A 15,591-nucleotide genomic window follows, 5' to 3' on the forward strand; every position below is an offset into this window, starting at 1 on the left:
CATTTGTTGTCGGACTTTAACCCTGGAGACCGCTGTTTGTGCCGGGCAGTTATTTTAAGTTGCGTTTGTAGTTTATAACCACGTCACGTAGTCAAGTACGAAACCTACAAACGTGAACCCAAAACCAGATCTCTCCATGAACCTTTTTCACAACATTCAGAACATTCAGTCAGTAGCAAACGTCTTTCTCCTTCGTGAAGGTTTGAGGGCGCGTTTGGCATCATATTGGCCCGGAATTGGACATTTTTCCAACAAAAACCCAGCACTGTGGGTTTTTTAATGGTGATTCTATCTTCAAATGTACGCATTTCATTATTTTAGCACCAAAACATATCATTTTTATTACTGTACGTATGTATGTTGAAACCTTGTTCCTTGTTCCCCAGACAGGAGAGTTCTCAGCCCGTTTCCTTCTCAAGCTACCTGGGGACTTCAGCAACATCCCTGTCTACCTCCTTAAGGTAATTAACCACCGACCACACGTTCGGACTCTTGATCAATGTTCACTCCTGCGTCGCATTATGTCCATGCATGATGCACGTTGCAGACCTGTGGACAGTGCTGCAAACGTAGGTTTTCTCATGACATGAGCTTCCTTAGGATGTAAATTAACCCTTCTTTTGTTTACATTCTCCACTTTTTATTTCTTTTCAACGATAATAGTTGGGTTTATTTAAACGAACTGCACAGCAACTGTGTGTGTGTGTGTGTGTGTGTGTGTGTGTGTGTGTGTGTGTGTGTGCACGCGCGCGCGCGCACACACACACACACACACACACACACACACACACACACACACTCTGGTCTTGGGGGGCTGTGAGTTGACTAATCAGCAAGCCGTCACTCTCGATCTGCTCTGAGCCGCGTGGTGTCTGGAGGCAGCTTAGCCCGATCTCTCTCTCTCTCTCTCTCTCTCTCTCTCTCTCTCTCTCTCATATAGCAGTGATTGCCTTAACCCCTCTCTCTCATTCCCTCCCTTATCTCCAGTTCTCTTTTCACTCACTGCCTCCCCCCCTGGCTCTCTGGCCTTTTCCAGCCCGGCCTCGTGTTTGTGGAGGGAAATGATGGTTAACATAAGGGGAACGGCAACCGTCGTCAGCCTCACATCAGCCTCTAGTGTCCCCCATGTTTCTCAAAAAACTTGGAGCACCGCGACCCGTCTCACTCTCCGCAGCCTTTGAGTGGACTCATCCAGCGTCTCAGTTGTATTTCACAGCCGCCATTGCTGGTCGTGATAGACTTTTTATTTTTTACCTGTGTACCTCGAAGCAGGAATGGTTCTCCACTCAGACTCGGGGTGAGCTCCATTGTGACATTTATTTTTATTTTTTTCAAACAAGCATGCTGTCACTTGCTGGCGGTTTCTATGGAGAGGCTTTCAAAGTGGAGGCAGACACACTGACACCGTTAACTAGTGGGCGGTGGTAGCCATTGACACAATGTTGTCAAAGAAGAATTCCCCGTAATATTTAGTGATTTTATTAGAGACGAAGTCTCGGATAAGGATGTACATTTCTGTCACCCTAATCACATCATGTGTTCTTTGCCTCACACACACACACACTCTCACACACTAGCAGTATTGTGGGTATACATAGTATCACCATGGGAGCAATGGAAGACTGAGAAAGAGTATCGACTCGCAGAGAGGAAAGTAATGAACATCAGCCCACACCTTGTCCTCCTACGCCTTACAGAGGGACGGGATTATGCAGCGTATAGGCTGGACTCTAAGAACACTGCATGTACTGCATGCCAAACCGATGACCTGAATTTTCAGTTTGATGGCCGTCGTGCAATTACTTCTGTCAGTGAGGACGCTTGTCTTTTTGTGCATTATTTCTGCACAAGAAGTAATTCCATACTGGTGAAGTGTGCATATATATATACAGTAGATGTGTGTGTGTATATATGTGTGTATAGATTGCAGATCGTGGCTGCGAACATGATGGAAACAGCAGTGCACATCTGCACAACACCACTTAGGCAGCTCCAGTTGCTGGGCAGAACTGGTAGTTTTTAGTTTAGTTATTTCATCTGCTGTGCAAAAGAACAACACAAATAGACAAGCGCATTATTCTCGGGAGAAACGCAGTCGTCGTCCGGCAAAGAAAGCGTAACCTGGCTCAACTTTTTCCACAATGCACTGTAGGGATGGAAATATGAATGTGTAATGGTTTATCTTTTAAAATCACAATGCACTCAAAACAAATTGAATACACCAGTTAGTGTATTTGTCCTTGTTTTCATTTCCGCCTTATCTGACTCGGTCTCAACAGCTCTTTCCTGGATTGTAATCGTAACCAGGATGTAGAGAACCAGTCAGTTTGATTGATTGTGTGATTGTAGCCCATTTTGGGCTCCAATAAATTACGTACCAAACATTTTCATCCTGTTTTACAATAAACCGAGCCAAACTCCTTGTATGTGTAACGTACTTGGCAATAATTCTGATTCTGATGCTGATCCTGACAGCTTACTATAATTTGAATGCCATTGTATTGGTAGTAATGGGCTGTGCCCCACATATGTCCTGTACCGAGTGCATGTTGAGCTGAGAATAACGTGCTCAGCTCAAATTTGACTTGCACCACCGTGTTATATGCAGGTGGTATTTCGGGCTCTGCAATGCAATGTGACCTGGCAAAGCGCTATGTCGGCCAGATGTCAAGAATCTCACGTTCTAGGTAGAAAATAAGTAGAAGATATAAAGATGAAGTTATGGTCACTGTTTCCAGTCTCATAGTTTCATGAATGTGTTATAATGTGTAATTAATGTGATGAGGGTCGCAGATGTGTTACTTATATTGAACTACCGAGACTTCATCATCTCCACTCCATTACTTGAACACATGGCTGTTTCCGGTCTGAACACCTACTAAGTCCTCGAAATGAGTTAGTAAGGCTGTCAAAATACACATATATTCGTTGTTGAATGGTAAGTTAACTCTAGCTTACAAAGCTTACACACTACTTTAGTTGTAGGCTCAACAAGTTTCCCATCAACTGACCAAAATCCGAAATGTTTCCAGAAATCACTCTTTAGATTTTTCGGGGTTAATATCACTTTTTTTCTGCTGCGGTCAAGCTGGGTTCTGCACTTTCCGCCATCTTCCACGCAGGTCAACGAGGGTGACCAGATATGAGTTTGCGGCGGGGGTTGCCAGATTCACGATAATTATCCTCCAAAATACTTTTTTACATTCGAATATTCATTTTCACATTTGAAATTCTGTTTTTAACAACTATTCGAATATATATTCGAATTTTGAATATTCGTTGACGGCCCTAGTCACTAGCAGGTGTGTCTTTGAAAAACCGCACACAATTTTAATATTTGTTTCAAAAGCGCTGCTTTTCAGACAGAATACAAGCCGTCAGCCAGGTACTGTAGGTAGAGGTCAGACTGTTGACCCTGATTTGAATCAACCTCCTCATCAAGTCCGTGGATGTCCTTGCTTGAGGAGGGGCGGGTTGGCACTGAAGCGGAAATCTGTTCAGACACGGGGCTGCTCTGCCCGGCTAGTGGAACGCCGAGATGTTGCTGGTGGGCGCAGAGCTGTGGAGGACGACTGTTACCTGGAGCGAGGCATCCGCGTGGTCTGAGCTCACCACAGTGGACATGTTTACCTTCCTGCATGCACTGCCCAGCCTCGGGGAGGAGGGAGGAAAGCAAGTTTATTCATTTTTTTTATTTTTGTTTTTTGTTTTAAAAGGGGGCAGCCCTTCATAGTCGGAATGAACAAGTAGGAAGGACGCTGAAAGTAGGGAGGACAGTGAAATGCACACAGATGGATGTTGCCAGTTTTCTCCCTCTTTTTAAAGGGCACGCGGTCCTCTGGGGCATCGTTTTAGTGTCTCATCCTTTGATCGTACCTTGACCTCTGGGCTGTCACCCGTTTAATGTTGCTCTTACTTATCCTCTCATTCAGCGTTGGCCTTTGACCTCCCACTGCATAGGATGTTTGTTCCCATCGCTGGTTTGTGTTGTTTGGTACGGTCTACTTAACACGCCTTATTGTGGATGGGAAGAAGAGATGCAGGAAACGTATAAGATATCCTAGATGCTTTATGGCAGAAAGCTTACCACACGCCCCTAATTCTGCCTATAGAGCTGGGCAATACATCTATTTTATCGATTCATTCAAATTCATGGTTTAGGATGATGTTTAAAAATGAAAATCGATTTTCACAAAGTGGATATAATTACGGCACCAAACTGCCACAAGCTTCCCAGAGCTCCCATTGTTCAGATAAGTTCTCTTCAGACCATCGGATTACCATTTGAAAGCCTCTAGTTCTGCCTTTTGGCCGTCACCATCTGTTTTTTTTTTGCAACTAGTAATACAACCGAATCCAGAATAAGACATTTCTATAATTAACTTTCATGAAGTGAAACCGCACTAGAAAGAGGTAAAGTTGTAAGACGAAAACACGAAAAATTCCCAGACTGGACAATGCTGTGGTAGCGTCCTGTCAATCACAGTAAGCCCCGCCCTAAAGCATACTCTGCTTTATGGTCTATTTGACTGAATGAACCAGAATTCACTAAATGAACATCATGCTGTATTGAAGAAGACTTTTACACGACAGCAAAGCACATTTGCTGTCGTGTGGCCAGGAATATTTATTGATTTAAATTGTAAATCTGAGATTTTATTTTCAGGCCATATCGATCAGCTTTAGCTCTACTAAGGAATCCTTATCCTGCTTTGTGCTACTCAAGGATTCTCCTTAACACACAGAACATTACAGATGTGACCTTTTGGTTAAAAGATGTCCCTTTTTTGCGTCTGGTCCCGTGCTCGCACAGCAGCGTACGTATATGTGCAGCGGCGGCTTGCCTCTAAATGTCCCCACTGATCAGCACGGAGTGATGCCACCTTCGTGACTGAGCCCTCTGCTCTCGCTTCACTTGAGCTTTGTTTCCCCCACAAGCACTGGCCCGTGTCACCAGCTCCAAAGCTGTGTGTGTGTGTGTGTGTGTGTGTGTGTGTGTGTGTGTGTGTGTGTGTGTGTTTGAGGGGCCTCGAGCAGCTGTCATTGATCTAATAGGATGTTTCAGGTGACCCGTCTTGTGAACTAACTAATATCTGCTCTATTCTGTATTTCTGTAGCTCTGTGTGAGATAACCATGCATGCTGTTACTTCCCTTGAGCCTAAAGTTCCCAAATAATAACCTGACAAATGAACAGAAATGTATGAGCTGCAAGCTGAACATCTATTTAACTAAATAAATTGTATAACAATAGACACACATCTTCTGTGATTGTCGTTCCATTCCTGAACCCCCCCCAAAAAAACCACGGCCTCTGATTGCCGATGGCTCTAATTGCTGTTTTTTAACTCTCTTGCGTTCTGTCTGCTTTATTGGATGGTGATGCTTCCGGGTTAGTTCAACGTATTTCCAGTCTTTGGTTCAGCACAGTTAATAAAGGAATAGGTCAACATTTTTGGGAAATGCGCTCATTCGCTTTCTGGTGTGGGAGTTGGATGGAAAGATCGACCCATCCCCCAAATCTGTCCGTTATATTTAAGGCTGCAGGCAGTGCTTAGCTTAGCTTGGTCTTTGTGCTAAGCTAAGCTAACCCAGCTGCTGGATGTAGCCTTCTGTTTCCCATACATGACAGTGGCATCTCTGCAAGAAAGCAAATAGGAATATTTTCTAAAACCGTCTTAACAGATTTGTATTTGTACAATTTCTTTTCATTTATATTTTTGTGCCAAGCCTCTCCAATGCCCGGCAACCAGTACCCAACTCCCCGCAGGTCAAGTGCTTCCCCCTCCACTGACCTGAGGGAGGGATGCATTGCGCCCTGGGCATTTATGTATCCTGGGTCTGTCTGTGCAAGCTGTGCATGCTTCAACAAGAGCACTTACGTCTAATTATTTTTACTCTAATTATTTTTGGGCCAGCGTCCTCGTCCCTCTCCCATCCCCCTACACACACACGCACAGACACACACACACACACACACACTTTAACCTTCAGAGCTGCGCATGCAGCGACTGGCAGGGGAGGGTCAGGGTGAAGCAGAGCCTCTGGCTCTCGCTCCGTCTTTTCGTTTGTGGTCCCATTGTCATTTCTGCGCTTCCTTTTCATTTCCCGTCTTTTTTAAAAATTATTATTTCATCCAAATATTAACCTTAAGCAGATGTTGCATCCCCAAACCTTTTTCTCTTTTTTTTAACGGGAAATTTTAAATAATACTTGTTAAGTAGTGGGGGCTGTGTGGGTCCTGACTTTTCTAATTTTAATAATAATTCCTCCTACTATTCAAAGAGCTACAAGTCAGCTTGTTAAACGCGTCACAGAGAAAACATACAAATTGTCCTCTAATGATCCTCTCGAAACCTGTTCCTGACACTCCTGAGGGCTGTGCTCTTCCATCTCAGGAGGGTGGGAGCGCTGCGGAGCAACACACAATTAAAGTAATGTCAGAAATACAAATCAATAATGCTAATAGTAAAATCAACAACAAATACACAGTTTACTGACCCCATTCGAGCTGAGCAATCCGAGGAGAATGTGTAATTGAAATGTATCTGACCGATAAAACCGTTCCAATTTACATTGCTATTATTTCCTATGAATGTTTCTACAGTCCTGTATTTGTGCTGTATTGTTTTACTGAACAAAACTAGTTCCTCCCCCCACGCGTCATGACCATAGTATCTTGTTTCTGCAAGAATCATTTAGTTATTTAATGAAATAATAATGCAGTTGCTTGTTGTTGAAGTTCTCCTAGGCTTCTTCTTTTGAAAACCAATAAGTCAGAGAAAACACTTGCAGCATATAATAAATAAATCACCAATTAACCTCATATTTATTAGGATGGAACACAATAGTTGAAATCAATCAAAAGTAATGAATTATTATCATGCCATTCAAAAGGTGGGGTTATCGTCATTGATAACAGCTGCATTGTTGGCGACTCGTGGTATTAATAATTACTGGAATTTGGGTCACCAAATACATTAGCAGAATTTCTTCCTTAATCTTTTATTGAGACTTTTATCTGCAGTACACCTTTGAGCCACACAAGATTAGAGAGTGAATTACTATTAAACATGTGAATATGTTTTTAATAACATGATGACGAGTTTACCTATTCGAGATAATATAAGGTGATACGGAAAATGCCCCAAAAAATGGTCAGGAACGTACGCGCAATTTTTGCTATGGCTTATTGTCACTTGGGTCTCGATGGTTTGTCATTTTTCAGAAAGTGGGCCCCCTTAAAAAAACAGTTTGTTTGGCAAACACTGCTGTAGACAGCTCTGATTTGGAAACTGCACTGAAATAGCAGATTAGATATAATAACAATGCATTGTTCAGTCCTCACAGCACCCATGTTGTTTACATTGCCAAGTTGCTCAAGGGCATTCAGCAATACAGAGTAAAAAATATAATTTCAATGATTAACCTTTACGCTGTGGGTTTTCTCCACATAATTCCAGTTTGTACACTGCCAATAAAAAAAAACACTCATCCCCAGTTCTTTACTGGTTTACTGTTAAATGAGTTATGAAGGGATCAAACATGAAGGATCACTTATAGCATGAGGTCAGGTGGCTGATTAAGTAGGTATTATTTATTCTAGACAATAGATTTTACCATCGCCTCTATGTATTTCTTCATTGCCATTTTCTTTTTTTCCTTAAGGAAAGGTTTTGAAATAGATTGAGAATGTTAGCAGCTGTCAGCCATAAGTAGTGAACTGATTTTTAGATTACTGACACCCAGACTCTGGTATTATTCTTCCCAGATCTGGTCTCATTCTACCTAAATCTGGTCTCATTATATCCATATTTTGTCAAATTCTCCCCAGATATGGTCAAAACAGTTCCAAAACCTGTTGACAGCAGTTGCGGTGACCGTACCTTTTCCGGTTGCCACATAATTGTCACTCCTTTCTCAACCGCTCTTGAGGCTTTTTGCTGTTGCGGTTTTCTGTCCAGCTTACGTCCTCCACTTGCGAGGCAGTTGAACTTTTGGAGAAGTCGTGTCTGAAGACATCATATTGCGTCACATGAGAAGTCTTTCACAACTCTCTACGCAGTCCTGGAAAACCATACTATGGTCACTACATGCATGCATGCGCCAACACACAACAGTGCCCATCATTAAGGATCCATTGAGGCTATAATGTGGACCTCGATCGGCCGTTACAGTCTCTGCTGTCCGTTTGTGTCTTTTGCCGTGTCCTGACCAGAGTAGGGAACACAATGGCGCTTGTGTCCGCTGCGCACTTCGACCGCCTCATTCTCCTGTTGACACGACCTGCCGGTTGTGGTTTTGACCACATGGCTTCACATTGGGTTAAAAGAGCTGAAGGAATGAATCAAGTAGCATTAGCTGTTACTGGATTATGTAGTCTGAAAAGATTGTTGCGTTACCAACTGTGGAAACACATGACGGAAGGAAAAACAAAACAAAACCCAACAAAAATGACCTAATGGCTGCTGTCCATCTGTCACCTTTTTGTCTTTCTATGCTCGGCCTGTCTGCTACTTTGATAGAGAGCTGAGGCCTGTGCGTGACTGTTGAGCGTGTGGTGCCAAAGCAAGTGGTTGTAATTTGTGGCCTTGCCGTGCCCTTGCACGGTAAACACTGACTAAGAGCTCAGGAATCTTAAGAGCTATAAAATAATTGCAGGTTACTCCCATAATGCCTAGAGTGTTCTGCTTGTTGCCTCAGCCCTGCCTCTTCTGTCTCATCTCTTTCTTTTTGCACAGCCTCTACTGGAGCTCTGCAAAGAATAAGGTAGTCCTTCTCTGCTGCATCTGTGCACATACTTTACAGCAGCTACCCAAAGACACAGAGGAGATGTCGTCCCTGAGGTGTCAGTAATGTTGAGCAAATGTTTAGCTGTTTTCAATCAAATAAATCAAATACAAAGATTTCTGTGCAAAAGTTAAACTCATTATTATATGATAAACTGCAGTAATTGAGAATTTAAGGAAATGGGCATCATGGATTATTTTATTTTAATATATAAAATGAATCCACATAAATGTATTTTTAAATGAACATGATACAGCAAAAGATTTAATCAGGGATTACTGTCATCTAACATGTGGTGGGGCGTGAAGCCAAGACCACTTTTGTACTCTCTCTCTCTGCACCGTCACAGGAAGTCTCTTTGAAATGTGCATAACATATGTTTTTAATGGCTCAATTGAAAAGTACATTTGCTACTTCCTGCGCTGAAAATGCAAAGTCAATCTGCAGCCAAGTGTTCGAAATACATGCAGGGTAGAACCAAAGCATATCAGGATGCGTTTAGCTTTCATGGTGCCTTTTTGAAAGTCCTGTTGCTGAGTGATGTCCTGTCTGTATAGCATTGAGACATGGCATTTAGTAGAGAAGCAAGTTGCCCAAAAGACATCGTCAAGTAATTGCCAGTTTGGGCTTCACTAATGCAGTGTACCACTGAAATCTGAAAAGGCCAGCCAATGCTTCCACGCAGATAAACAATTATGTGGCTTTTAAATGGTGGATGTACTATGGCTTGGTATGCTCTTGAAGATGACTTTAAATGTCAGGCGTAACAGCTCTAAAACAGAATTAGGAATTGTTTAAATATTACATTTTGATTCTCAAGATAGTATTTCATCTTTGTATCTTCATGTACTAACTGTCGCAATATTGCAATTACTGACCCTGTCATTAGTTGATGTGTATTTACAATTACTTCCAATCAGTACCATCACTAAATGATACCACATATGGGTTTTATCTGACTTCAGGAAATGCACACTCTTCTCCTGAGTTTGCTGGCACAGCAAACTGAAACATACTCTGTTGCAAGAGTTCTGGATGCAGTTGCAAAAGAGAGGGGGTCAGTGGGTTGTTATCTAACCAAAGTAAGTTATTTTGGGGATTTCAGGGGGAAAAGACCAGGGTCCTTTCTCAAATATCCGTTAGTACAATTATTGTCTGCAATGTGTTTCTATACTAATGTTTAAGTCAATATTTTGTAAAAAATAAATAAATAAAAAAGAGGAATATAGTATTCATCCATTGGGAAATTATTGTTAAAGATTTTTATGAAAACAAAACCCGTTTTTTGATATGGCATTAGCCTTTCAATATATTTAAATTGCATCTATATAGTATTTTGTATTCCCGCGTGCGATTCAAAAGTCCCTCACACACACAAGGGATTCAAAGAAGACGATGCATGCATGTTATCCAGCCTGCCCTTGATATCCGCCTCACTAGCCAGTTTTACCACCAAATGCATCGCAAACTGTAACCGCATTAAATCAGCAAGAGAAAATGCGTATGAATGGCCGTTTCCCACCCCTACCATTAAGCGATTAATAGGAGTTGGCTCTCCTACAGCTTTTTCAGAGCTTTATTAATGCTAATCCAGACTGGGCATTTCTTATTGCTGATCGGCAATTATGAAGCGGATTTGGAGCTCTTCATGGTTAAACGTTGTTGTAATAGTGTAAAATCGTTACCTTGAGTGATGGGAAGGAGATGTACGTCTCTAAAATGTTACTCTTCCACATAAAAAACCTGTGGAGCAGAGTACGTTAGCACATTATTTACTAGCATTAGCACGTCTATGCTACGCTAGCTACTGAAGGTATACTGAATGTACACACGTGCTGCTTTTTAATGATGGTAACAGTGAATAAAGAGGAACCTTGGATGAACCTGTGGTTTATTGACTGAGGTCTGTAATTGTCAGTAATTGAGCCTCCTTGTTGGCAGTCCAGACATTTTTTGTATCTGGTTTGTCTTCTTCACAAGCTCCATGGATTTGAGAGTCCCGCTGGCGATTACTACCAGGTGGCTTCACATCTGGTACTCCACTGCTTTTCAGCTCTCTGAGAAAATGTCACACAAAGTTAAAGGGAGTCTGGATGAAGTTGCCCATGTTAACAGTAACATGCTTTCATCTCACTCATGTTCCAGACTGTCACGAAGAAAGCACAGCACAGTCATACTTTCCCTTTGTGGGCATAGCGCTGAAATCAAAGAACACCTGTGTACTAGCGTGTTAACAAATAATGTTTGGGGGTAACTGTCACAGACGCACACAGTGTTATATAATGTTTTTAATCATTAGTGCATGTGACTGGTCTCCAAAGCCTCTGTGAAAAAGCACCTGTTGCAGTGAAAGCATTTGACTCACATTGCAGCTGCAACTGTAACGCTTTCTCTCTGACGGCAAAGATGAAAAGTTGGTTAATACGTTGTGTGTTGGCCTTCGTGTCCCTGTGTACTCCCTAAGTTTCCAGGGTTGCATCACCCAAACGAAGATCCCTGTCTCAACTGATACAGTGGCTTGCAAAAGTATTCATACCCCTTGAACGTTTCCACATTTTGTCACATTACACGCCACAAACATAAATATATTTTATTGGAATTTTATGTGAAAGACCAACACAGAGTGTCACACAATTGCGAAGTACAAAGAAAATTATACATGTTTTAAAAAAAAAAATTTCACAAATAAAAAACTGAAAAGTGCAGTGTGCAAAATTATTCAGCCCCCCTGAGTCAATACTTTGTGGTCAGTCAGATTAGATGGAGAGCGTTTTCAGATCTTGCCACAGATTCTCGATGGGGTTTAGGTCTGGACTTTGACTGGGCCAGTCTAACACATGAATATGTTTGGTTTTAAACCATTCCATTGTAGCCCTGGCTTTGTGTTTAGGGTCGTTGTCCTGCTGGAAGGTGAACCTCCGCCCCAGTCTCAAGTCTTTTGTAGACTCCAACAGGTTTTCTACCAATACTGCCCTGTATTTGGCTCCATCCATCGACCCATCAACTCTGACCAACTTCCCTGTCCCTGCTGAAGAGAAGCACCCCAGAGCATCATGCTACCACCATGTTTGACAGTGGGCATGGTGTGTTCAGGGTGATGTGCAGTGTTAGGTTTCCGCCACACATAACGTTTTGCATTTAGGCCAAACAGTTACATTGTGGTCTCATCTGACCAGAGCACCTTCTCCCACATGTTTGCTGTGTCCCCCACATGGTTTCTGGCAAACTGCAAACGGGACTTCTTATGGTTTTCTTTTAACAATGGCTTTCTTCTTGCCACTCTTCCATAAAGGCCAGATTTGTGGAGTGCACGCCCAATAGTTGTCCTGTGGACAGATTCCCCCACCTGAGCTGTGGATCTCTGCAGTTGGTCCAGAGTCACATGGGCCTCTTGGCTGCATCTCCTGTCAGTGCTCTCCTTGTTCGGCCCGTAAGTTTAGGTGGACGGTCGTGTCTTGGTAGGTTTGCAGTTGTGCCGTACTCTTTCCCTTTCCGGATAATGGACTGAACAGTGCTCCGTGACATGTTCAAAGCTTGGGAAATCTTTGTATAGCCTAACCCTGCTTTCAACTTCTCCACAACTTTATCTCTGACCTGTCTGGTGTGTTCCTTGGACTTCATGGTCCTGTTTGCTCCCCAATATTCTCTTAACAAACCTCTGAGGCCGTCACAGAACAGCTGTATTTGTACTGGGATTAGATTACACACAGGTGGACTCTATTTAGTCATTCGGTCAACATTCAATCGTTCAGCAGTCATCAGGCAACTTCTGGAGGCAATTGGTTGCACTCAGAGAAAAGGGGGCTGAATCATTTTGCACATTGCACTATAATTTTCTTTGTACTTCACAATTGTGTGACACTCTGTGTTGGTCTTTCACATAAAAGTCCAATAAAATATATTTATGTTTGTGGCGTGTAATGTGACAAAATGTGGAAACGTTCAAGGGGTATGAATACTTTTGCAAGCCACTGTTTGTATGATGCGCAAGAGAAATCCGTGGCCTTCCAAACTGCCGTTTTTAGACATAATTAAATGCCCTCAAATTCTGTGTATTTTCCTCATTCTACAACCTCTCCCTTTCCAGTAGAAAGTGTGTCATGTTAATATCATTTTTGTTAAAATATTCTTTATACGGAATTCAGAGCACATGTATTGCCTCCGTGCCGCGCTCAACATGGTGACAGCTAAGCCGGCGGCTAGCAGCTAGCGGTGCAAACAGTGTAAACAACGGCAACAGTGCTGGCAGAGTGAACAGTGTTTTCCTGAATGGGGGCGGGGTTATTGACTGTAAGCACCGTATTAAGCAAAGTGCAGAGCGGCGGCCATTAGATGGCAAGATGGACATGCTCACGTGCACTTACTGTACATACACGCATGGCTGGACCTGCTATATATAAACAATGCCCAGAGAAGCTCTTATAACATCCCTCCGCTATATCGTTACATAGACAATAGTTGTTTGATGCTATATTAATGCTCTGAATAACAAATGAAGTGCCTTAAACTAATCAGATGAATTCATTAAGGGTTATTAAGTCCCTTTTAACCCTTGCGAGCTCTTGCACAGAGGCACTCAGCCTGAGAGGTCAGTGCGTGGGTGGCATTGGCGCTGGGCCTGAGAAAACATTGTCTGGAAATGTCCTGGTTATGTCGAGAAATGGTTTGTGGTAAATCTTCGATAAAAATAATGAGTTTTAAGCGTTCCTCTTGTGTCGCTGTTCTGTAGCAGCATGCACTGAACCACTCTGTGCTCGTTCATCATCGTGATCTTACCGGCATTACACGTGCAGAAGTCACTCAGAGCGTGAGGTCATTATAATTTACTGCTCAGTGTGACTCCATGGAATAGCCTGGAATAAGTATGACTGGACAGCTGGATGTCTGTAACCTTCATCTGAATCCTAAGAATAGAAAGTCCATGCAAACCAGAAAGTATCCGTGCTCTAGTAAATATCCATTTGTGGTCGGTGATGCTCACACCCAGAAACACCCAGGAGAGCCAAATGTAAATATTTGAACTTGACCTTTGGGTGACGACATAACCATTACTGATAATGGCAGGCGCAACTGGGGAGGCGACCAATGTCAATATCCAAAGGGCAAATCAGAGTTATGTATTTGTTATCATTTTATTTTAATTTGTCAAGGGCCTTGTACAATACTAAACATACGTCCTGCCACTTCATGCTTTGAACTTGAGTTAACTTGAAGCTATTTCACATCGACCCCCTTTGGTGGGTCATATTTAATCACAATAAGTTGGAACATAAAATAAACAGGACATGACACATAATTCACAGCAGTATATCGCTTCTACTTTATCAAAAAGAAGACGTGCAGGCTCTGCTTGATACACATCGCTCTCACTGTGTTTGCACCTGTCAGGACGGGGCGGCTTTTGCTTCTTTTACGAGTGGATCCTGGTTTTATTAGTTCTCAAACACTCACGCAAGGAGGCACATGAGCAACAAACCGGTGCACGTTCCAGCCTTTACTGCAACGTCCTGATGGCACACGCAAACGTGCAACAGCCCTGTTCGACAAACATTATTTGTTGCGCCCTTGCTTTTCCAACTTTCACGTCAGAACGTCCTCCATGACGGAGAGGCATATGTGTTGGACACTGAAGAGGCTTGCGGTTTTGCAGGTCCAAGTCCAACCAAGGTGACCTTTGGCCTCCATATCAGCTTGAGCGTTCCAGAGATCACACCTAAACCAGAGGCACTTTGTTACAAATGTCAGTGCTGAAAAATGGAAGTGAATCATTGGTGACTTTATCATTCTTGTTAGTACCAGACGGCAACCTCCTGTTCTGGAAAGTGAAGCCAATGTGAAAGTGCCTTAAACTTGCATTCTTTCTGATGGCCATCAGGGGGCGCCTCCCCTGGTTGCAAAAAGAAGTGTGGTTGTATAGAAGTCTGAGAAAATGACTCTTCTTCTCTTTTGATTTATTCCCTCAGTAAACATTGTAAACATGAGTTTATGGTCTCAATCTCTAGTTTCAACTCTTCTTCAATACAGCATAATGCTCATTTAGTAAATTATGATCATTTAGAGTCAAAAACCCACGGTGACTTCATCTCCTTCTTATGTCCACATCAATGTCACATCATTTTCAGCATTTAGTGCATCCAATTTCCACCTGACCGGAGGTCTAATTGAAACTAAAAGCTGAAAACGCCTGTGCATTTGTGCAGATAAATCCTGTGCCATGTTGATTTAGATTAACTTTATTGAAGATTTCACTGGTGGGAAAAGGTCAGAGGGTAAGGTTTGTCGGTTTGGATACGGCCTTTTGTGTCCTTCGTCCTCCCCTCCTCTGTCAGTGCACTCCCATCCACTGACCCATCACTGGCGGCAACAACCCTTGGTGCTGCATTGACAGCCCGGTTGTCAGAAAGGTCGTGCCCTGGGGTGGAGGAGTCAGGCATCCTCCTTCATCCCTTGTTGTGACACATGACTAGTGGCACCAGACCCCGGCCGCAAGACGAGGTGGTTTGCAACAACGTGAGCTCCTTGACCTTTTCATTTCTTTCACCTTCTCTCGGCTTTGTGACAGCTCCCATCTCCTCTCGCCTTGTCCCTCCTGTTTTTTTTATTTATTTATGTAGATTTCTTTATATATTTTCCATTCTTACATACAGTGCTGCCATATTTGGCTCGTAATTCTCATCGGATAATTTTTTATCAGAGACACATCGATGATGACGCTCACTCGGCCTATCAAGTCTTACCTCATCGTATCATCACTAGGTGTGGGACCATATGCAGTGACTAATGCCACAGAATGCCTCTGACGC

The 15,591-nt window shown here is 42.8% G+C and overlaps 1 protein-coding gene across 1 annotated transcript in view; it reads left to right on the forward strand.

Annotated features, from left to right (window-relative positions):
• babam2 (BRISC and BRCA1 A complex member 2) overlaps positions 1 to 15,591 on the forward strand; it is a 77,947-nt gene that overhangs the window by 25,135 nt on the left and 37,221 nt on the right. The window contains exon 6 of the mRNA XM_079226079.1: positions 387 to 461. Within this exon, the coding sequence (XP_079082205.1) occupies positions 387 to 461 (75 nt within the window). The remainder of the gene's footprint in view (positions 1 to 386; positions 462 to 15,591) is intronic.

Source organism: Taurulus bubalis (assembly GCF_910589615.1).
Source record: "Taurulus bubalis genome assembly, chromosome: 1".
Lineage (NCBI taxonomy): Eukaryota > Metazoa > Chordata > Actinopteri > Perciformes > Cottidae > Taurulus > Taurulus bubalis.